At 64.0% G+C, this 22,829-nt stretch overlaps 2 protein-coding genes across 8 annotated transcripts; both read left to right on the forward strand.

Annotated features, from left to right (window-relative positions):
- Nucleotides 1–78: 78 nt before the first annotated feature.
- SORBS3 (sorbin and SH3 domain containing 3) lies at nucleotides 79–10,814 on the forward strand. 6 transcript variants are annotated; one of them, XM_069877540.1, is made up of 21 exons: nucleotides 79–257; nucleotides 1,922–2,013; nucleotides 3,210–3,341; nucleotides 3,425–3,530; nucleotides 4,409–4,632; nucleotides 4,709–4,772; nucleotides 4,847–4,982; nucleotides 5,084–5,177; nucleotides 5,247–5,288; nucleotides 5,500–5,586; nucleotides 5,958–6,059; nucleotides 6,747–6,802; nucleotides 8,045–8,169; nucleotides 8,251–8,330; nucleotides 8,427–8,473; nucleotides 8,631–8,745; nucleotides 8,823–8,948; nucleotides 9,210–9,623; nucleotides 9,731–9,810; nucleotides 10,239–10,345; nucleotides 10,426–10,814. In XM_069877540.1, exons 3-21 carry the CDS (start codon nucleotides 3,252–3,254, stop codon nucleotides 10,485–10,487), a joined length of 2,157 nt encoding a protein of 718 aa, XP_069733641.1. In that variant the 5' UTR covers nucleotides 79–257; nucleotides 1,922–2,013; nucleotides 3,210–3,251; the 3' UTR covers nucleotides 10,488–10,814. The 6 variants fall into 6 exon arrangements, with proteins under 6 accessions (XP_069733641.1, XP_069733645.1, XP_069733644.1 ...); XM_069877544.1 differs by having other exon boundaries at nucleotides 162–257; nucleotides 1,927–2,013; XM_069877541.1 differs by lacking the exon at nucleotides 79–257 and adding an exon at nucleotides 973–1,020.
- Nucleotides 10,815–12,004: 1,190 nt separating this feature from the next.
- Nucleotides 12,005–21,442, forward strand: PDLIM2 (PDZ and LIM domain 2). Of its 2 annotated transcripts, XM_069877473.1 has the most exons (10): nucleotides 12,005–12,112; nucleotides 14,192–14,298; nucleotides 15,021–15,172; nucleotides 15,519–15,588; nucleotides 15,663–15,745; nucleotides 15,831–15,876; nucleotides 18,517–18,665; nucleotides 19,687–19,832; nucleotides 19,902–20,007; nucleotides 21,073–21,442. In XM_069877473.1, the coding sequence occupies exons 2-10, from the start codon at nucleotides 14,206–14,208 to the stop codon at nucleotides 21,266–21,268; spliced, it is 1,041 nt and encodes a 346-aa protein (XP_069733574.1). In that variant the 5' UTR covers nucleotides 12,005–12,112; nucleotides 14,192–14,205; the 3' UTR covers nucleotides 21,269–21,442. The 2 variants fall into 2 exon arrangements, with proteins under 2 accessions (XP_069733574.1, XP_069733573.1); XM_069877472.1 differs by lacking the exon at nucleotides 12,005–12,112 and having other exon boundaries at nucleotides 14,070–14,298.
- The last annotated feature ends 1,387 nt before the right edge of the window (nucleotides 21,443–22,829 follow it).

Below are 22,829 nucleotides of genomic sequence, written 5' to 3' on the forward strand. Positions count from 1 at the left end.
GTCTCTCCGCGTGGGCAAGAAACACGGCTCCGCTCCGGGGTGACCGCCCCGACCCAGAGCATCGCTGGGCTCGGCCGCGCGTTCCCAGCTGGCATCGCTGCGCTGAGCAAACAGGAAACACTCGCCCTTTGTTAATTCTGTCCTGGGCTGCGCGTTAAATATTTATCTGCCAGTGGAGGCCGGTGCTGGGAGCCGCGCGCAAGGAGGGAGGCAGGGCTGGAGCCCACGCTCCCAGGGCGGCGCATGGGGCCGCAGAGGTGAGTCTGGTCCTGGATGAGGGGATTGGGACCCCCGGGATGGGCAGCAGCGATGTGGGGCGGCCGGGAACTTGGAGACGTCACTGGGTTGGAGGGGGGACCGTCACCCTCTTGGCGAGCAAAGATGGGGTCTGGGATCCTCTGGCAGGGTTTAATCCTTCCCCTGAGAGCCCGTGGCCTTCCCCTTGTCCCCACTGCCTCCTCTGTGCTTGTAGCCCAGTTTCCTCATCCCCTTGTCCCCAACCTGCTTCGTCCCTGGCTGGAACACGACGAGATGCTCCATCCCCAAGGGTGGGAGCTGCATTCTCCAGGGCTGCCACCCCACAGAGCACCCCGGTTCCTGTCCCCTCCATCCCCTGCACGCAGCATTGTGCCCCGGCAGGGCTGGTGCCATCATCCCCTCCATCCCCATCCCTCATCCCCTCCATCCCCATCCCTCATCCCCTTCATCCCCATCCCTCGTCCCCTTCATCCCCATCCCTCTGTCCCTCCATCCCCATCCCTCGGTCCCTTCATCCCTCGGTCCCCGCTGCTCTCAGGGGGGCCTGATGAGGACCGAGGGATGCCTGGCGGTTGGCAGCAAAGCCACCCGCCTCCCACGGGACATTCCATGGAGGGGAAAAGGCCTGAGCTCACGTGGGAGCTCGTGGGACAGAGGAAGGGCCGCGGCTGCTCCGTTTCGGGGCCGTCAGCAGTTTCGGGGAGCGGCAAGAAGGAAGCAGCTGGTGGAGACTGGGACACGGGTGGTGCCGGAGGGGAGGAGGTGGGTGATTGGGGATACACCGAGGGGTTAAATGGGGGTCCCCAGTGCCCAGGTCTGAGGGGTTGGAGAGGATGGAGGGGACAGAGGATGAATGGGATGGAGGAGATGGAGGGGATGGAGAGGACAAAGGAGATGGAGGGGATGGAAAGAGCAGAGGGGCTGGAGGAAGATGGAGAGGACGGAGAGGATGGAGGAGATGGACAGGATAGAGAGGATGAATGGGATGGAGAGGATGGAGAGGACAGAGGGGATGGAGAAGGTTGAGGAGACGGAGAGGATGGGGATATGGAAAGGACAGGACAGAGGAAATGGAGGGGACAGAGGATTAATGGGATGGAGAGAATAGAGGGGATGGATGGGATGGAGATGATGGAGAGGATAGAGGCGATGAGGGGACAGAGAGGACAGAGAGGACGGAGGATCCCATGGGAAGCAGGCAGCTGCTGGAATGAGGGCTTTGCTTTCGCTGTCCCCCCCATGGCAGGATTTTAGGGGGCTATGGGAGTCCCTGCTCCCCGCTCCCCACCTTCACCAGGCTCTTTCCCTCCCCATCCACTCCTGAACCCCCTCTCGGCCCCCGCGGGGGCTCCAGCACCGGCGAGCTCGCCCCATTTCATAAGCGGGGGGCCAGGAACGCGTGCGCGGGGCGTGGGATGAGTTCAGCCTCTTGGCTCGCCTCCCTGGATCCCAGCCCTGGAAATGTCACTGGAAACTCTGAATGGGCCGGCCCCGCTCCAGACTGGGGAGCACTGGGAGGGGGGGACGAGCGCATCCCGGGGGGGCACACGGGGACCCGCAGCCGGCGACGACGGCGGATTCGGACTCGGCCAATGATGCTGTCGGGGGGGTCTCGTTGCCAGCCGCCCCCCATGCGCTGAGCCCCCCCTTTTCCTTCTCCCAGCAAAGTTTGCGCAGTGCATTTTTCTCCCCGGCCACTCGCCGCTCTGTCCCGCTCGCTGCGGGGCTCCCCGAGCCCCCAGTCCCACCGAAGAGGTAAGAGCTGGCTCGGGGGCCCCCAAAAAGGGGGTGACAGGGGGTCCTTGCCTCCCAGGGCCAGGTTTGGGGATGGATTTTGGGGGCAGGATGGGGCTGAGCCCCCCGGGGCTGCAGGAGGGCACCGTGCTGAGGATGGTGCAGCAGTTTTTGGGGGGGCCTGAGGCGGGGTTGGAGCCTGCACCCCACTTTCTGTGCCCCGGGGGGGGTTGTTTCAAGGCATCAGCTTCCCCAGGGTGCTGATAACCATGAATTCCTGCAGAGGAACGAGGAGACGGGGGTCCCCAGCCCTGTTTGAGGAGGGATCTGTGATGATCTGGGCTTGGTGTGGGTTCTCGGTGATGGGAAGTGCTCGTGCCCCGGGGGGATGAAGGCGATGGGGGATGAAGGTGATGGGGGATGATGGGGATGATGGCGATGGGGATGAAGGCGATAGGGGATGAAGTCGATGGGGGATGACGGCAATGGAGATGAAGGCGATGGGGATGAAGATGATGGGGGATGACCAAGGACATGGGTGTCCCCAAAGGTCTCCGGAACTGTTCTCATCCCCAGAACCTTCCCCCAGTGACGCAGCCCCACGTCAGGAGCCCTTCCGGGGGTCCCAATCCCCCCAGTTGCCCCCCATCCCTGGTGCTGGTGACTCACGGGCCCCGTCGTCGCTGGGGCTCTGGGCTTGGCGTTCCCGCTCCCTTCCCTGTTTGCGCTGCAGGGTGGGGAAATACTTGTGCCTCTTCGTGTTCCTCGGCGCTGGCAGCTCTCCCGGCGTGGCACTGCTCGACGCCGCATGCCCGGGCAGGAGGGCACCCGCGCCGGCCTCTTCCCATCGTGCTGGGATGCTGGGATGATGGGAAAGGCGGATCAACCGTCTCCCTGTCCCACCCCGGGGTGTTTGCTGGATCCATCCCTGCTCAGGAGGTCCGGGTCTGGCCGCGGTGGGGTGGGGCTGCACGGAGAAGCTGTGCCAGGGCTGTTTCTGGCCAAGAATTGCTGCGTCCTCCGTCCCCGTGAGGTTTTTCGAGCTGGGAACGGTGCCGCAGCGGTTCTTGCTCCATCACCCTGCGCCGCTGAATAACAGGGGATGATGGTGAGAATGGGGTCGGATCCCCAAAGCCTGATGAGATGAAGCTGCTGGATGGGAATATTGAACACAGAGAGTCCAGGACCTGCCGTGAGCTCAGCCGCTTTCCCCACAGAGCACGAGCATCCCCGGGGCGACATCCCAGCTGCTTCCAACCATGGCAAACCAGCTCCTGCCCCCCGACTCCAACCAGGCTCTGGGCACAGAGAACACCCCCTCCTTCCACCCTCGGCACACGGCGACACGGGTGAGTGGGACTGGGGGCTGCCGCGTGGCTAAGGGGGCTAGGGGAGCTTCTCCACCTCCATCCCTTCGTCCCCTCGTGTGCAGGTGCCCGTCATCCGCCACCGCGGCTCCAACACGCTGAATTTCGACTTCCACCACCCAGCGACCCCCGGCGTGGCCGAGCGTGGGCAAGCAGCCCCCAGGAGCTCAGGTACCCACCCCCAGCACCTCAGGGATGTCCCCAAGGGCCAAGTGATGCTCCATCTGAACAGGCTGGATCCATGGGCTGAGACCAACGGCAGGAGGGTTAACAAGGCCAAACGCCAGGTCCTGCACTTGGGGCACAACAACCCTGAGCAGCTCCAGACTAGGAGAAGTCTGGCTGGAAACTGCCTGGAGGAGAAGGACCTGGGGGTGTTGGTTGAACAGGAGCCAGCGGGGGCCCAGGGAGCCAAGAAGGCCAAGGGCATCTTGGCTTGGATCAGACACGGCGTGGCCAGCAGGGCCAGGGAGGTTCTTCTCCCTCTGGACTCAGCCCTGGGGAGACCGCTCCTCGAATCCTGGGGTCAGTCCTGGCCCCTCACCACAAGAAGGATGTTGAGGCTCTGGAGCGAGTCCAGAGAAGAGCAACGAAGCTGGGGAAGGGGCTGGAGAACAAGAGGAGCGTCTGAGAGAGCTGGGGGGGTTTAGCCTGGAGAAGAGGAGGCTGAGGGGAGACCTCATTGCTCTCTGCAACTCCCTGAGACGAGGTTGTGGAGAGGAGGGAGCTGGGCTCTTCTCCCAAGGGACAGGGGACAGGATGAGAGGGAATGGCCTCAAGCTCCGCCAGGGGAGGGTCAGGCTGGACATTAGGAAAAATCTTTTCACAGAAAGGGTCATTGGGCAGTGGCAGAGGCTGCCCAGGGAGGGGGTTGAGTCCCCTTCCCTGGAGGGGTTTAAGGGCCGGGTGGACGAGGCGCTGAGGGACATGGGTTAGTGATTGATGGGGATGGTTGGACTTGATGACCCGGTGGGTCTCTTCCAACCTGGTGATTCTATGATTCTATTCTATATTCTATGATCACTCACCCTCACCCGCGTCATCCCCAGCCAACGACTGGTACCAGACGTGGCCGGGCAAGGAGGCGAAGGCCCCCAGCATCTCAGCACCCACCAGCCCCACACCTGGCTCCGGGGCCACCTCCGCTTGCCCGCGGCCACCAGGCTGGTCAGCCACGTGGACCAAGGACAGCAAGCGGCGCGAGAGGCGCTGGGTGAAGTACGACGGCATCGGGCCGGTGGATGAGACGGGGATGCCCATCGCCTCGCGCTCGGTGAGTTCTGGGGGTCGCAGGAATGAGTCTTCCCCACCATCATGCCCTCTACCCACCCCTCGCTGTGTCCCCGCAGAGCGTCGACCGTCCCCGCGACTGGTACCGCAGCATGTTCCGCCAGATCCACCGCAAGCTGCCAGGTGAGCCCGTCCGCCGCGGCTCGGCACGGCTCGGCACGGCTCGGCACCGCTCACCGCCTCCTCCATCCCCGCAGACCCCGACTGGGACGCCCACCCTCGCCCCCCGCGGGACCTCAGCCCCTCACCCACCGCAGCGTCTCCGTGTCCCCAAGAGCCGTGGAAAAGGCCACCGGCAGCCCAGCCCTCCAGCGTTCCCAACGGGCTGGACTGGTGAGTGCGGCGCCGCGCGGGGTCTAGACGATGCCAGGGGTCCCGTTGCACCATGAGGCACCCACAGGGTGTGGGGCTGAGCTTCTCCTGCCTCCCCACAGGACCAGCTGGGGTGACACCAGTGCCACCGCCGAGCCTGGCAGCATTTTTGACTACGAACCAGGGAAATCCTCGCTGCTGGAGCCATCCCAGCAGGTAGGGATCCCCCAATCCCAGCACGGGGAGATGCTGGTGGGTTTCTAACTGGCTCCTTCCCCTTTGCAGCCCCCGGCAGCGGTGCCACCGGCGCGGGCTCAGCCCATCGAGGTAAGATTGTGGAATCAAAGGGTGGTTCAGGTTGGATGGGACCTCAAACCCCATCCAGATCCTGGCAGGGACACCTCCCGCTGGATCAGGGGGCTCGGAGTCCCACCAACCTTGAGGTGCAGGGCTAGCAGGAGGGTTCTGGTGTCCATCCTGCTGGGATGAAGGGTGATGGCGACGCCAGCCTCGCCCACCGCGGCCTCGTCCTGCGCAGGAGCTGCTGGAGCAGGAGCTGGAGCAGCTCAGCGAGGAGCTGGACAAGGACATGAAGGCCATGGAGAGGCGGCGGCATCCCTGCAAGGTACCCCTGAGGGGCTCCTGCTGCCCCTCGCTCCTCCCTGGGGCTGGTAGTGGGTCCATCCAGCTGTGCGCACATCCAGCTGTGCGCACAGTCTCTGTGCAAGGCTCGAAGGGGTGCGTGGTGGGGTGCGTGCACAGCTGGATGCGTGCACGTCTCGGTGTGCACACAGCTGGAGGGAGGCACAGCTGTGCATGTTCAGGGCTGGGTGTGAGTACATCTGGACAGGCACGTAGCCGGGTACACGCATGGCTAGGTGCCTCCACATCTGGATGACTGGGTCCGTGCCTGGCTGGGTGTGCGCACATCTGGATGCGTGCGTGACTGGGTACACACATGGATGGCTAAATGTACACATCTGGATGTGCCTGCAGATGGATGTCGGCACAACCAGGGGTATACAAGGTTGGATGAGGGCACAGCTGGATGTGTGCACATCTGGATGTAGCCCCGACTGGCTACCTCCGTGGCTGAAGGTTTGCACATCTGGATGCATGCATGGCTGGGTGTGCACATCTGGATGCGTGCATGCTGGGTACATGCATGGCTGGGTGTGCACATCTGGCTGCGTGCATGCTGGGTACATGCATGGCTGGGTGTGCACATCTGGATGCGTGCATGCTGGGTACATACACGGCTGGGCATGCACATCTGGATGTGTGCATGCTGGGTACATACATGGCTGCGTGTGCACATCTGGATGCGTGCATGGCTGGGTGTGCACATCTGGATGCGTGCATGCTGGGTACATGCATGGCTGGGTGTGCACATCTGGATGCGTGCATGCTGGGTACATGCATGGCTGGGTGTGCACATCTGGATGCGTGCATGCTGGGTACATGCATGGCTGGGTGTGCACATCTGGATGCGTGCATGCTGGGTACATACACGGCTGGGCATGCACATCTGGATGCGTGCATGCTGGGTACATACATGGCTGCGTGTGCACATCTGGATGCGTGCATGCTGGGTACATACATGGCTGCGTGTGCGCACATCTGGACTCACACCCGGACACTAGGACCCAGCCTGCCGCGCCGTCCGTCTGTCCGGCGGTTATTGGCCTGACGCAGCGGGCTCTGGACTCCTTCGCTTCCCGCGGAGGCTCAGCCTCTCGGATGATTAATTTTTCTCTCCCACCCCCTCCCGCTCCTCTCCGGCAGAGCCCGGCGGCTGCTCCCGCCGCTCGCTCCCCTGCTCCGGCCTCTCCAGCAGCTCGGTGAGTACCCACCGACTGCTCCCCGTGCCCCAAACCCCGCTGCCCCACTCGGGTGACCATCCCTGTTGCGTCTTGGCTCCCCGTGGGGGTCCCCGAGGTGCCGTTGGCCACCACGGGTGGGGACCCAGCGCTTGGCCGGCTGCCCCTGGGTGGGACGAAGCCAACTCTTGGACGCGTGACCCTTTCCCTCGTCCGACGCACGTGGGGACGCTGTGTCCTGGGCTTTGGCTCAGCCCCAGGGGAGGTGGCGCTGGTTGGGTTCCCATCACCCCTGGATGGGGTCCCCACCCCAGGGTCTCCACCCGGCTCCGCGGAAAACAAACAAACAAGCGCTCCGATTCCTGTAGGACCTACCCAGACCCCACCAAGGGGGCTCCCTGCCCCGCTCTCCGGGCAAAGCGGGGAGTCTGGGCTCTCCAGGCCCCCCCAGGAGCGAGGTTATCCATTAGCCAGGCTGCCCTGCTCTGGGAAAGCCGGGATGTGCCGCTGGCACCACCAGCAAACTTCGGTCCCGTCCCGCCTGGCTGCTCTGGAATGAGATTTTGGGGGTCACAGAGGGGGGACCCTGGTGTTCTGGTCCTTGGGGAACACGGTATCCTGGTCCTGGGGGACCCTGGTGTCCTGGAGAATGCTGGTGTCCTGCGGAAACCCAAAAAACTGGTCCTGAGACCCCAGCATTCTTGTCCCAGGTGACCTCATTGTCCTTGTCCCAGGGCAACCAAGCATCCTGGTCCCTGGAGAACCCAGTGTCCTGGTCTTAGGGGACCTTTGTGTCTTGGGGAACCAAGCCTCCTGGTCCCAGGGCAACCAAGAATCCTGGTCCTGGGAGTCCCTAGTGTCCTTGTCCAGGAGGAACCCAGCATCCTGGTCCTAGAGAATCTTGGTGTCCTGGGGGAACCCAGCATGCTGGTCCTGGCCCCCAGTGTCCTTGTCCCAGAGCAACCAGGCATCCTGGTCCCAGGGAATCCCTGTATCTGTGTCCCAGGGCATCATGGTCCTGGGTGACCTGATGTCCTGATCCTGAGGAACCCAGCATCCTGCTCCCCGGGCAACCATAGATCCTGGTCCCGGGTGACCCCAGCATCCTGGTCCTGGGGACACTGATGTCCTGGTCCCGGGGACCCTGATGCCCTGGTCCCAGGGGTCCTGGCCCCAGTGCTGGGAGCAGGGAGGGCTCCTGGATGCCTGGCAGGGGGCTGGATGTGGGGCTCAGCCCTGCCCTGAGCCGCTGTCACCCCGCAGGACGCCCCCGTCCCCCCGCCACCTGCAGAGCCCCCCTGGTACTCGCCGTCTGCCCACCAGCCCCGGCATGGAGCGGGGTGTCCTGGGGCTGGGCAGCGACCGGAGCCATGCAGCCCCCGGCAGAGGTGAGCCCCCCATCCCCAGCTGCGCCGTGGGGCGCCCCACACGCCCAGCTCCTCCGGCTGGTGACACCCCGCTCTCCACAGGCACCCTCCGGCCAGAGACCCTCCCCAGCCTCTCCGACATGGGTGACCCTGCAGAAGCCATCAGGAAGGAGGAGAAGAGGGTGAGGCTGGGATGATCCCATCCCATAATGGACTGGGAGCCACTGGGAGCCACTGGGATGGGGGCATCCCCCGTAACTGCTCCTCTCCCTCCCCAGATGAAAGCTGCTCGCCTCAAGTTCGACTTCCAAGCTGAGTCACCCAAGTAAGTGACGGAGCCGTTGGGGTCCCCTCCGCGCCCCTGTGGCCCCTGGGGTGGTGGTTGGAGAGCGGAGGAGCCTCGGGACGTGGGGTGGCCACGCTGGGGATGGGTTGGTGTCACCCGAGGGTTCCTGCCGTGTCCCTGAGTGCTGCTCTCGCAGGGAGCTGACCCTGCAGAAGGGGGACATCGTCTACATCCATAAGGAGGTGGACAGGAACTGGCTGGAGGGCGAGCACCACGGCCGCGTGGGCATCTTCCCTTCCAACTACGTGGAGGTGAGCCCAGGGGATGGGGAGGGAGCGGCCGGGCTTGGAGACCCCAGTGCTGACTTTCACGGATGTCCCCTCCCCAGATCCTGCCCCCAACGGAGGTGCCCAAACCCATCAAGGCACCAACCATCCAGGTGCTGGAGTACGGCGAGGCCCTGGCGCTCTACAACTTCCGAGGGGAGCTGCCCGTCGAGCTCTCCTTCCGCAAGGTACCACTGTGCCACAGAACCCTGGAACGGTTTGGGGTGGAAGGGACCTCAAAGCCCATCCAGTTCCACCCCCTCCCACTGGATCAGGGGCTCCAAGCCCCATCCAACCTGGCCTTGAACCCCTCCAGGGATGGGGCAGCCACCACTGCACTGGGCAGCCTGTTCCCGGGCCTCCCCACTCTCATCGTGAAGAATGGCCTCATCCAGGAGGTTCTCCAGCCATCCCATTCCATGCTGACCCATCCTCTCGTCCCCGTGCAGGGCGAGCGGGTCTGCCTGGTGCGGCGGGTGGACCAGAACTGGTTCGAGGGGCGCATCTCCGGCACCAGCCGTCAGGGCATCTTCCCCACCACCTACGTGCAGGTCTTGAAGGAGCCCCGGGTGAAAGCCACCCCCGAGGACTTCCCACCCTCGCCAGCCTCCTCCAGCCCCCGGCTCCCGGCCGGGTCTCCGTCCCTGCAGCGTTCTCCTGGTCCCCAGGGCCCCCCAGTTTCTACTGGCTCCCCTCGGCCAGCGGAGTGGGGGCTCGGCGAGGCCAGTGGGTGCCCGTCCTCGCCCCATCACCTCTCCTTCACCTCCTCCCCCAAACTGCCCCACGCCGGCGCCCCTCGCCCCTCGCACCCCGTGGCCACCCATCCCCAGGAGCCCTTGTCCCCACCCTGGCTCCCCGAGCAGGTGAGTGACCCCACACCACCACCTCCCCCATCCCAACATCGCACCCCACAGTGCTGGGGATGGAAACCCTGCCCCATAACTCTGTCCCCGTGCTCTCCCCGCTGCAGATCGCAGCCCCGGGGGCCACCACCAGCGCCCGCCCCGCGCCCGCCCCATCCTTCAACAGCTCCGAAATCCAATGGACCCCGTAAGTCGGACTGGGAGTGACACCGGGACTTGCTGTGGGACCCATGGTGTTGGGGAGAACAGTGCATGGTGTCCCCATCTGGGACTGGTGACAATGGGGAGCACCATGGGATGATATCTCCATCCAGGACCCATGGTGATGGGGTGAATGGTGGCACCGTGTCCCCATCCAGGACTGGTGACAATGGGGAGCACCATGGGATGATGTCTCCATCCAGGACCCATCGTGGTGGGGAGAACTTGGCACGGTGTCCCCATCTGGGACCAGTGATGATGGAGAGCACCATGGGACGATGTCTCCATCCAGGCCCGTGGTGGTGGGGAGAACAGTGCACGGTGTCCCCATCTGGGAGCAGTGACGGTGGGGAGGACAGGGGCACGGGGTCCCCAAGCAGGACGGGTGACAGCGGGGCTCGCTGCGTCTCGCAGGTACCGCGCGCTCTACCAGTACCAGCCCCAAAATGCCGACGAGCTGGAGCTGCTGGAGGGTGACCGGGTGGATGTGATGCAGCAGTGCGACGATGGCTGGTTCGTGGGTACGTGGCCGTGGGGATGGGGACAAGGACAGGGATGGGATGCCACACAGCTCCTGCATCCCTTTGCTTTCCCCCCCCAGGCATCTCCAGGCGGACGCAGAAGTTCGGCACCTTCCCCGGCAATTACGTGGCACCGGTGTGACCCGCAGCACGGAGAAGAGGAGCCCGGCGGGCGCTGTGGGGCCAGGGGCTCCCCGCTGCCCAGCCTTGGCCACCCTGCATCCTTTCTGCATGGGGACCAAGTGCCACCACCTCCCTCCTGCCCCTATGGGGCTGCCACTACAGGACCTGAACCCAGTGCCTTAACCCGACCCCCGCGTGGGGCTGTATCGCCCAGCGCCCCGCTGGCCGTGGCTCCCCACCCGGTGCTGGACCCGACCGTGACGGCTGAGACCCGAGATGCTGGTCCAGGACCGCGCCAGGCGCCCCGGGAGTCGCTTCGTGTCCATCATTAAAGCTCAGCTTTCGTGCTGTGAGGGGCAGAGATGTTCTGTGGGGCAGAGATGCTGCATGGGTCAGAGATGCTCCGTGGGGCACTGATGCTTCATGCTAGAGATGCTGTATGGGGCAGAGATGCTGCAGGACAGAGATGCTCCATGGGGCAGAGATTCTCCATGGGGCACTGATGCTGCATGGCAGAGATGCTCTGTGGGGCAGTGCTGTGCCATGGGGCAGTGATGTTGCAGGTCAGAGATGCTCCGTGGGGCAGAGATTCTCCATGGGGCAGTGATGCTTCACGGCAGAGATGCTCTGTGGGGCAGAGATGCTCCGTGGGGCAGAGATGCCGCCACTCAGAGATGCTCCATGGGACAGAAATTCTCCATGGGGCAGTGAGGCTGCTAGTCAGAGACGCTCCGTGGGGCAGGGATGCTCCATGGGGCACTGATGATGCATGGCAGAGATGCTCCATGGGGCAGAGATGCTGCATGGGGCAGGGATGCTTGGTGGGGCAGTGACGCTGCTGGTCAGAGATGCTCCACGGGGCAGAGATGCTCTGTGGGGCACTGATGCTGCATGGCAGAGATGCTGTATGGGGCAGAGATTCTCCATAGGGCACTGATACTTCATGCCAGAGATGCTGTATGGGGCAGTGATCCTCCGTGGGGCACTGATGATGCATGGCAGAGATGCTCCGTGGGGCAGTGATGTGCCATGAGGCAGTGATGTTGCAGGTCAGAGATGGTCCGTGGGACAGAAATTCTCCATGGGGCAGTGAGGCTGCTAGTCAGACGCTCTGTGGGGCAGGGATGCTCCATGGGGCAGGGATGCTCTGTGGGGCAGTGACGCTGCTGGTCGGAGATGCTCCATGGGGCAGAGATGCTCTATGGGGCACTGATGCTGCATGGCAGAGATGCTCTGTGGGGCAGTGCTGTGCCATGGGGCAGTGATGTTGCAGGTCAGAGATGCTCTGTGGGGCAGAGACGTTGTGTGTCAGAGATGCTCCGTGGGGCTGAGATGCTCCGTGGGGCAGTGATGCTTCATGGCAGAGATGCTCCGTGGGGCTGAGATGCTCCGTGGGGCAGTGCTGCTGCCGCTCAGAGATGCTCGGTGGGGCAGGGCCGCTCGGTGGGGCGTGGGGCTCCCCCCCCCAGCGCCTCCCCCGCCGCCGTGCGCCCCGTCGGGGCGGCCGATCCCGCAGACGGCGCTGCCGAGCGCCCGCCCCGGCCCCGGCCCGGCCCCGCTGGGCTCCGCCGGCCCCTTCCGAGGGGGCGGTGCTGCCGCCGGGGCCGCGCTCCGCTCCGCCGCCCCACGGGGCAGCCCGGCTCGGTGAGCGCTCCCGGGGGGCTGCGGGACCGGGGGGGGCCGGGGGGTCTCCGGGGTCGGGGTGACACCGGCTGTCGGGGATGCTCAGACCTCGGGATGCGGCAATGGGGGGTCCTGGTACCCAGGGGTGATGGGGTGGGGGGCTTTGGGGGGCACTGACCTCGCCTGTCGGGGATGCTCAGACCTCGAGATGCAGTTCTGGGGGTTCTGGTACCCCAGGGGTGATGGGGGAGCTGCGAGAGGATGGATTGGGGGGCCTTGGGGGGCACTGACCTTGCCTGTTAGGGATGCTCAGCCCTCGGGGATGCAGCAATGGGGGGTCCTGGTACCCAGGGTTAATGGCGGGGCTGTGCAAGGATGGGTGTGGGGGCGCTGCCCCGGTTTTTTGGGGATGCTCAGCCCTCGGGGATGCGGTTCTGGGGATCCCGGGACCCTGGGGTGCCGGTGGGGCTGCAGGAGGATGGGGTGGGTGGTTTTGGGGGGCACTGGCCTCGGCTGTCGGGGATGCTCAGCCCTCGGGGATGCAGCAATGGGGTGTCCTGGTACCCAGGGGTAATGGGGGGGCTGTGCAAGGACGGGTCTGGGGGCGCTGCCCTAGGTTGTGGGGGATGCTCAGCCCTCGGGATGCAGTTCTGGGGGGTTCTGGTACCCAGGAATGATGGGGGGCTGCAAGAGGACGGGTCTGGGAGCGCTGTCCCGGGTTGTGGGGGTTGCTCAGCCCTCGAGGATGCAGCTCTCGGGGGTCCCGGGACCCTGACATGCCGGTGGGGCTGCAGGAGGATGGGGTGGGGGGTTTTGGGGGGCACTGGCCTCGGCTGTCGGGGATGCTCAGCCCTCGGGGATGCAGCAATGGGGGGTCCTGGTACCCAGGGATGCCCAGGGTAGGGGGGAGGAGGAGGTGTGGGCTGCCCCACAGCAGTTGTCCCCTTGTCCCCTGTGCCTCCTGGCATCGCCTGTCACCCTCCTGTCACGACTCACAGGGTGCCAAGTGGCACCGCCAGCTGCCACGGCCACAAAAGCATCGCTGTGCACTGGGATGTGGAGCATGGAGAGAACCGGGGCTGGAGATGGGGTGCAGGCGCTGGAGAAGGGGTGCAGGGGCTGGAGGTGGGGTGCAGGACTGTTGGGGGTCCAGTTCTCCTACTCAGCTGGTTTCGGGCTCCCCAGGGTGGCTGCAGACGATGTTCCCCTTCTGCAGCGTCACCTCCCAGGGATGCTGAGCATGGGAAAAAGGGTTTGGGGTTTCGGAGCTGGGAAGCCCAGCCCAGGAAATTCTTCCGGGCAGCCTCTCAAGCCCCTCTTTGTGCGCTTGGGATTTTTAAAATGCCTTTCCTTGCGGATGGATGGGGTGCTCGGCTCCTGGGGCCACCCCGGGGCTGTGCTGGGATAGGATGGGATGGGATGGGATAGATGGGATGGGATGGGATGGGATGGGATGGGATGGGATGGGATGGGATGGTGCAGACCAGCAGGTCAGGGAGCAGGGATGCCAGCCCCAATATTTAGGGGAAGGGGCTGCCCATTCCCACTGATCCCATTGAAGCCAGAGGTTGCCACGCTCCCTGGGGTGCTGTGGGGACACCGTCCCGTCCCCGGGAATGCTCTGCACCCTTTCCAAGTGCCAAGGACTCAGGGGGATGGTGCTTGCAGCATCATCCTTCCCTCGCCAGCCACATCCTCCCCTCCAACCCCTGCTGGCTTGGCCAAGCCACCAGGTTGCCGCGAGCCGCTGGCCTCGCTGCACAAGGCCCTGGGGGTGTCAGGGTGGCATCTCCTGCTCCATCCCACCAGCTGCACCGCCAGGGTGCCCAGGGACTCCTGCATTTTTTTGGGGGGGGCTCAGCATGGGAGGAACCCCCCAGCCTTGGCCGGGGGCACCGTGGTGGCAAGAGGAAGCGACGGCGGCTGCCGGTGCCACGCGACGGCGCGAGGACGTGGGTTCCCTCCCCGGAAGGAAGGCGCTGCCGGGCTCTGGGGACCCTTGGGTGCAGGGCTGGGGGTGCAGCGGGACGGAGGGAGCCCAGCGTCTGCCTCGTGGTCCAAGGAGAGGTTTCCTGATGCCCCGGCTCCCTGCCCACCCAGAGCCACCCGCTGCCATGCCGGTGACGGTCACCCTCGCTGGTCCAGCCCCGTGGGGCTTCCGCATCACCGGAGGAAGAGATTTTGGGAAACCCATCACCGTCTCCAAGGTAGGAGCCCCAGGATGGGTGCCGCGATGGGCTGCTCCGGGGAGCAGAGCCTGTTTGCCGTCCTCGAGGGATCCTGCTCCGTGGGAACAGCCCCACGGCGGGCGACGGGGCTTCTGCTGCCCCTGGGCTGGGCTGGGCTCAGATTCAGCTGCCATGGCCTTGGTCCCTCCTGGCTGGCGCTCACCCCAACGGAGGGGCTGGTGCTGTTTTGGTAGAGCTGAGGGGTCCTGGTGGATGGGAGCACCCTGGATTCAGGGATGCAGAGCTGGCTGCTCTGGGCTGCAAACGGGGAGGGGTTGGGGCTGCAAAGCACAAAGTTTTGGGGCTGCAAAGGGCGAGGGTTTGGGGATGCAAATGGTGAGGTTTGGGGCTGCAAAAGGTGAGGGTTTAGGGCTGAAAAGGGCAAAGGTTTAGGGCTGCAGGGGTTGAGGGTTTGGGGCTGCAAAGGGCGAGGGTTTGGGGCTGCAAAGCACAAAGTTTTGGGGCTGCAAAGGACGAGGTTTGGGGATGCAGAGGTTGAGGGTTTGGGGCTGCAAAGGGAGATGCAACCAGTCACCGACCCCTCGGCTCTGGCGATGCGCGAGGGCTGCGCGTGTGGATGCTGCATTTAAGGGCTGCTCCCTCCAGCACGCACAGGGCTGAGGGGCAGCTGGCGGGGGGCTCAGTGCCCCCACCACCTGTGATAACCCCGGGGCTGTCCCCTTGTCCCCTTCTCCGTGCAGGTGATGGAGCGCGGGAAGGCGGCCGCGGGCGACCTCCGGCCAGGGGACATCATCGTCACCATCAACGGGGACAGCGCGGCCGAGATGCTCAACGTGGAGGCGCAGAATAAGATCAAGCAGAGCCTGGGGCAGCTCCAGCTGCAGGTGGAGAGGTGGGACGAAGGCAGCTCGGATGCTGGGGTCCCCATTCCCTGGGAAGCGAGGGCCCTACGCTGTGCCTCAGTTTCCCCACGCAGGCTGGTGTCCCCAGCCTCGCGTGCGTGGGTTGGTTTTCCCCCTCCAGTGACTCCTGGGGCTGTGCCATCGCCGCGGGAGCCTGCCTGGGCTCTGTAATTAAAAAGTCAGGCAGTAACGAGGCCAGGCAGCCCTGGCAGCCGTTACCTGGCCGACCGGTCTCGGCTGGGGACCAGGGGCTGCTGCTCCCCCCACATCCCTGGGGGCTGCAGGGGGATGATCCTGGGGCAGATGCGGGACCCTCAGCTCTCCCTTCACCCCCAGGTCCCCAGTGCCACCTCCGAACCACCCCAATGGGAGCACCTCACCGGAGAGGCTCGCCGCACGCTTCCAGGTGAGCCCTGAGCATCCCCCGCGCCCCCAGACCCCCACCCAGGGCTGATTTCACCATCTCCCTCCCTTCCCCAGGCTGCGCTGCGGACACAGGATAAAAACCAGGGTGCCCTGAGAGCCTCGTGCTCCAACCCCGCGTCCCTCAGCAGCAGCTGGAGGTAAGGCTGGACCCCCTGCATGTGGGGCTGGAGGGGGGGACAGGGGTCCAGGGACCCTCCTGATGGCCACATCCTCTCCCCCCAGCCCACAGCCCCTGGAGGAGGAGCTCACCTGTCCCGGCCTCCACCAGGTGAGCAGGGAGCCGGGGGTGCTGAGCAGGAACAGGTAGAGGTGCTGGGGGCATCCATGCACCCTCACCCTTCGCAGGACTAAAAACTTGTTCTCTGCAGCCCCAAAACCTCATTCTCTGCAACCCCAAACTCTCACCTTCCGCAGCCTCAAACCCTTGTATTTCCAGCCCCAAACCCTCATGCTCTGCAGCCCCAGAACCTTGTTCTCCGCAGCCCTGAACTCTCACACTTTTTGTAGCCCCAAACCTTCACACTCTGCAACCCAATCCTTCGCCCTTTGCAGCCCCAAACCTTTTTGCTTTGCAGCCCCAAAATCTTGCCCTTTGCAGCCTCAAATCTTTGTGTCTTCCAGCCCCAAATCTTCTTGCTTTGCAGCCCCAAACCTTTGTGCTTTGCAGCCCCAAACCTTTTTGCTTTGCAGCCCCAAACCTCTTTGCTTTGCAGCCCCAAACCTTTTTGCTTTGCAGCCCCAAACCTTTGTGCTTTGCAGCCCCAAACCTCTTTGCTTTGCAGCCCCAAACCTTTTTGCTTTGCAGCCCCAAACCTTTTTGCTTTGCAGCCCCAAACCTTTGTGCTTTGCAGCCCCAAACCTTTTTGCTTTGCAGCCCCAAACCTCTTTGCTTTGCAGCCCCAAACCTTTTTGCTTTGCAGCCCCAAACCTTTGTGCTTTGCAGCCCCAAACCTCTTTGCTTTGCAGCCCCAAACCTTTTTGCTTTGCAGCCCCAAACCTTTTTGCTTTGCAGCCCCAAACCTTTTTGCTTTGCAGCCCCAAACCTTTGTGCTTTGCAGCCCAAATCTTTTTGCTTTGCAGCCCCAAACCTTTTTGCTTTCCAGCCCCAAAACTTTTTGCTTTCCAGCCCCAAACCTTTTTGCTTTCCAGCCCCAAATCTTCTTGCTTTGCAGCCCCAAATCTCTTTGCTTTGCAGCCCCAAATCTTTTTGCTTTGCAGCCCCAAATCTTCTTGCTTTGCAGCCCCAAATATTTTTGCTTTGCAGCCCCAAAACTTTTTGCTTGGCAGCCCCAAATCTTTTTGCTTTGCAGCCCCAAATCTTTTTGCTTTGCAGCCCCAAAAGCTCACCCTTTGAAGCCCTAAACCCTTGCGCTTTGCAGCCCCAAACCTTGTTCTCTGCATTCCCAAAACCTCATTCTCTGCATCCCCAACCCCTCGCCCTTTGCAGCCCCAAACCTTTTTGCTTTGCAGACCCAAATCCTCGCCCTTTGCAGCCCCCAAACCCCATTCTCTGCATCCCCAACCCCTCGCCCGCTGCAGCCCCATTGCACGCCATCTCCCAGCCCCGCTCTGCCTCGGGGACCGCGTCTGCCACGCTGCTGCTGCCACCGGCCACCTCCCTGCCACCCCAGCAGGATCTCCTGGTCCCCGCGGGCGCCTGGCGAGGGATGTTTCCCTCGCTCCTACCCAGCACCTCTTGGCAACGGCGCCAGCCTGGGGAGGCCAAACCAGTTTGGGGAGGCGCAGCCCCGCTCACAGGAGCCCCGGGGGGGCTGGGGTGTTGGCAGGGCAGGGACCCACAGCCTGGCGCTCCCCCGGCAGTGCCCGCCGGCCCTCGCCGTGCCGGGATGCTCGGGAAGCGATGCCAGGAGCTGGGATGCCTCCCCCGCCACCCAGACTGGTCCCGGGGTGCCCGCGGCCGCCCCATCCCTCCCCGCTGCGGTTTTGGGTGGCTGCTGAGCCCCACGGGGCAGCTGCTGGCTCCGGGCTTGGCGTCTCCCTCCTCTCTTGCTCTTTTTCTTGTTTTTCAAGCCCAAATCGGGAAGCGCGGTGGCCCTGAACGCCGCCCTTCCCAGCTGCCTTTGGCCGCGGCCCCAGCCGCCCCTTGGCTCCTTCCTCCCCAGCCCTTTATTTGCTTTGGGTTCAGCCCCAGAGGGTCCCTCCCTGCCCCACACACCCCTCACTGGGGCTGGGTGGGATGCTGTGCCCACAAATCCCTTGCCCAAAGGGGCGGCGAGGGGGCTGGAGCCCTTGGACCCTGCTTTTCCTCGCATCCCAGGGCTGGTTGGCGCTGGTGGGGACGAAGCCAAGGCCCCTGGCTCCACCCGTGGCTAGTTTTAGCTCAACCCTCGCCTGCTTTTGATGCCACAGAACCCCAGAGCTGCCCCTCTCCCTCTCCACAGGGTCCAGGCAGGGGTTTCTCGTCCCCATCCCCATCTCCGGGCTCCTCACAGGGTTTTCATCTGCGTGACGGCTGCTCCCACCAACATCGGCTTCCACTTAGCTGGGGTTTTGCTTTTCCTGCCTCGCCGGGGCTGCTAAGCAGGAGCAGATGCCGGGGAGGGGATGGGTGCGGGGTTCCTGGGGTTGGGGGGCTGCCCTTGGGGTCCCACTGGCCCCAGCCTGGCAAGGGAGGGGATCAGCCCCTCCGTGCTGAGCCACGGAGCATCCCTGCATCCCTCCTGGGGACCACGATTCCACCTCTTTGGGGACCAGGGCTTGGGAAAAGCCCCCGGTCAGGTCTGGGTGTCCCTGGGGTGCCCAGGAGGAGAGGGGTGGTCCCCATGTGCCCTTCCCTGTGCGCCACCCGGGTGATGCCACGCTCGCCCCAAGGCTTCGGGGAGGTTGGGGGCACCCCCCGTGCCAGCCCCCGGACCCCAGGACACCCGGCACCTCCCTCTTCTTGCAGAATCGAGGGAGCTTGAGCCGCCAGAACAGCTCGCCAGGGTCGGTCCTGCCTCTCCCCCCGCGCCCACCCTCCCCGGGGGTCCCCCCAAACCCCTGTGAATCCTACAGAGAGCGGCGCCGCTCTTCGTCCTCCCCCAGCCCCTGCAACAGGTAGGACGGGGCTCAGGGCTGTGTGGGGTGGGGGAACAGAGGATGGGGAGCCCCCTGCACCCTTACGACAGGTTTAGAGGGGGCTTGGGGCTGTGCAGGGTTGGGGAACAGAGGATGGGGGGCCCCCAGACCCCTACAACAGATCCAGAGGGGGCTTGGGGCTGCACAGGGTGGGGGGAACAGGATAGAGAGCCCCCTGCATCCCTGTGACAGGTCCAGAGGGGGCTCAGGGCTGCGCAGGGTGGGGGGAACAGAGGATGGAGAGCCCCCTGCATCCCTGTGACAGGTCCAGAGGGGGCTTGGTGTGGTGCAGGGTAGGGGTACAGAGGTTGGGGAGCCTCCAGACCCCTACAACAGGTCCAGACAGGGCTTGGAGCTTTGCAGGGTTGGGGGAACAGAGGTTGGGGAGCCCCCTGCATCCCTGTGACAGGTACATAAGAGGCTCAGGGTGGTGCAGGGTTGGGGGAACAGAGGTTGGGGAGCCCCCAGACCCCATGCAACAGGTCCAGGGGGGGCTGAGGGCTGTGCAGGGTTGGAGGAACGGAGGTTGGGGAGCTCCCAGACCCCTAAACAGAGTCAGAGGGGCTCAGGGGTGCTGCAGGGCAGGAGAAACAGCTTGGGGAACCCCCAGACCCCTACAACAGGTATAGAAGAGGCTCAGGTTGGTGCAGGGTTGGGGGAACAGGGGTCAGGGAGCCTCCAGACCCCTACAAGAGGTCCAGAGGGGGCTCATGGCTGCACAGGATGGGAGGAACAGAGGTTGGGGAGCCCCCAGCCCCCTGCACCCGCTCTGGCGTGGGAGCTCCGCACCCCAGGGTGCTCCCCGGGTGCTCCCCTCACCGAGGGAGCCCGTGCAAAGAGTTAACCCACCTGGGAGAAGGCAAGAGTTGGGAGAGCCGGGCAGGCTGGGGCAGCTCCCAAGGGTGGAGGGAGCAGGTGACGGGGTGCAACCCAGCGGATCCAAGAATTCGGGTGCTGGGACCCCCCCCAAATCACCTCTCCTGGGGGTCCCGTCCCCCAGCCTGGGCTCGGAGCCGGCCATGCGGCGCTTGGAGGAGGATTCCGAAGTCTACAAGATGCTGCAGGAGAACCGGGAGCTGCGGGCGGCCCCGCGCCAATCCAGCACCTTCCGCATGCTGCAGGAGGCTCTGGAAGAGGAGGGTGGAGGTGAGAGGGAAAAGGGGGCGACGGAGGGGTCTGGGTTGGGGGGATGCTGATGGGCTCGTCTCCCCGCAGCTGGTCCTGCAGCCCCTTTTCCCAGCCGGCTCTCGCCCAGCGCCCGCAAGCCCGTGGCCGGAGTCCAGAAGCTGCACGTCTGCGAGAAGTGCGGCAGCACCATCGCGTGAGTGGGGCCCGAGCGGCAGGATCCGTCCCTGGGATCGCTCTGGAGGGGAAAAGTGGGGAGTCTGGAGCTGAGAGATGTGGGGAGCCGTGGGGTGGTGGGAGACACGAGATGTAGGGAGCTGGGGGGTATGGGGAACCACGGGATATGGGGAGCGGTGGGATGTGGGGAGCAATGGGATATGGGAAGACATGGGATATAGGGAGAGATGGGATATAGGGAGCCATAGGATATAGGGAGCCATGGGATATGGGGAACCATGGGATATGGGGAGCAGTGGGATATGGGAAGACATGGATATAGGGAGCAATGGTATATGGGGAGCGATGGGATATAGGGAGCAATGGGATGTGGGGAGCAATGGGATGTGGGGAGCAATGGGATATGGGAAGACATGGATATAGGGAGCAATGGGATATGGGGAGCGATGGGATATAGGGAGCAATGGGATGTGGGGAGCAATGGGATGTGGGGAGCAATGGGATATGGGAAGACATGGGGTATGGGGAGAGATGGGATATGGAGAGCAGTGGGATATGGGGAGACATGGAATATAGGGAGAGATGGGATATAGGGAGCCATGGGATATGGGGAGAGATGGGATATGGAGAGCAATGGTTTATAGGGAGCCATGGGATATGGGAGCGATGGGATATAGGGAGCCACGGGGCAATGGGAACCATGGGAACCATGGGATATAGGGAGCTGTGGGATATATGGAGCGATGGGATATGAGGAGCCATGAGATATAGGGAGCCATGGGATACAGGGAGCCACAGGATATAGGGAGCCACAGGATATGGGGAGAGATGGGGTAGGGGGAACGATGGGATATAGGGAGTGATGGGATATGGGGAGTGATTGGATATGGGGAGTGATCGGATATGGGGAGTGATGGGTCAATGGGAGCCGTGGGATATGGGGAGCCACGGGATATGGGGAGTGATGGGCTATAGGGAGCCATGGGGCAATGGGAGCCGTAGGATATGGGGAGCTATGAGGTAGTGGGAGCAATGGGATATGGGGAGCCCCGCTGTGGGGGACAACCCCTTGCGTCTCCCCCAGGACGCAGGCGGTGCGGATCCGGGACGGCCGCTACCGGCACGCGTCCTGCTACGCCTGCGCCGACTGCGGCCTCAACCTGAAGATGCGAGGCCACTTCTGGGCGGGTGACGAGCTCTACTGCGAGAAACACGCCCGCCTGCGCTACCAGGGGGGCCCGGGGGGCCCCGCCACGCCCCCCGTCTCCCCCAACGCCTGAGCCCCAGGCACCAGCGCGGAGCTCAACGCCTGCATCCCCCCTCGCTTGTCCCCCCAACCCCAGGATGCCCCACGGCTTCGGTGGGATCAGGGTTGGGTTGGGGGCATCGCCAGGTTGTGGGTGGCAGGAGAGGGGGGATGCACTTCGCTGCGTTGTTGCGTGTGATGAGCTGTGGCCGGTCTCAGCCTGGGCTGAGGTGTTTGGGGGAGAGGGGATGGAGCGAGGAAGGGGGGGAAGGGGGCGCACAGGGATGCTTGAGCACTTAGGAACTGGAGAGGGGGGCTGGCACCGCTTTGTCCACTTTGCAAAGGGCTTCTCCGAGAGATTAAACCAGATCTCTATATAAATATAATATATTATTTGCTCCACGCCCCGTGTCTGGTCTGTATGGGGGGCAGGCAACCTGCACCCTCCCAGGGCTGGAGGAGAGTGGGTTTCACCCCCAGCTTTCCAGGAGGGACCCCAGACCCCACATCCCTCCTGCCTGCACCCACAGAAGTGATGGGGAGCTGGGAGCATCCCCCCCCCCGGCCCTGGGGAGGGGGTCAGGGCTCGGGCTCGCTGCCACCAAGCCCTTGGAGGTCAGGGTCCCCCTGGGAGGTGTCGGGGTTTATTGGGAGCTGCCGGCGGGGGCCTTTGTCCTGGGGAGGCCCAGGTGGGCTCTTATCGTGCTCTGTGCCCACCCTGCCTGTTTGCACGGAGATGGGATTTGCTGTTATCTGGGATTTGCTCTTATCAGCAGCTCCCGGCCCAGCCTGCCAGAGGACCAGCCTCACGTCCCATCCCTTCCCACATCCCAGGGCTCCCACATCCCAGTGCTCCCATTATCCCAGCACTCCCATTGTCTCAGCGCTCCCATTGTCCCTGTGCTCCCCATATCCCACTGCTCCCCATATCCCACTGCTCCCATTGCCCCGTGGTTCCTGTTGTCCCTCCCAGTGCTGCCCATATCCCAGTGCTCCCATTATCCCAGGGCTCCGATTGCCCTATGGTCCCCCTCATCCCAGGGTTCCTGTTGTCCCTCCCAGTGCTCCCATTATCCCATGGCTCCCATTCTCCAAGGGCTCCCATTGTCCCAGGGCTCCCTTCATCCCACCACTCCCCACATCCCAGTGCTCCCATTACCCCATAGTTCCCTTCATCCCATGGTTGCTGTTGTCCCTCACGGTGCTCCCATTGTCCCATCACTCCCCATATTCCATCCCTCCCCATATCCCAGCGCTCCCATAGTCCCATCACTCCCCACATCCCATCCCTCCCCTAATCCCAGTGCTCCCCTCATCCCATCACTCCCCTCATCCCAGGGCCCCCCTCATCCCATCACTCCCCTCATCCCATCACTCCCCACATCCCATCCCTCCCCTAATCCCAGGCCCCCCCTCATCCCATCACTCCCCTCATCCCATCATTCCCCTAATCCCAGGGCTCTCCTCATCCCATCACTCCCCTCATCCCATCACTCCCCTCATCCCAGGGCTCCCCTCATCCCAGGGCCCCCCTCATCCCAGGGCCCCCCTCATCCCATCACTCCCCTCATCCCAGGGCCCCCCTCATCCCAGGG

The sequence above is a fragment of the Phaenicophaeus curvirostris genome, chromosome 27, assembly GCF_032191515.1.
Source record: "Phaenicophaeus curvirostris isolate KB17595 chromosome 27, BPBGC_Pcur_1.0, whole genome shotgun sequence".
Taxonomy (NCBI): Eukaryota; Metazoa; Chordata; class Aves; order Cuculiformes; family Cuculidae; genus Phaenicophaeus; species Phaenicophaeus curvirostris.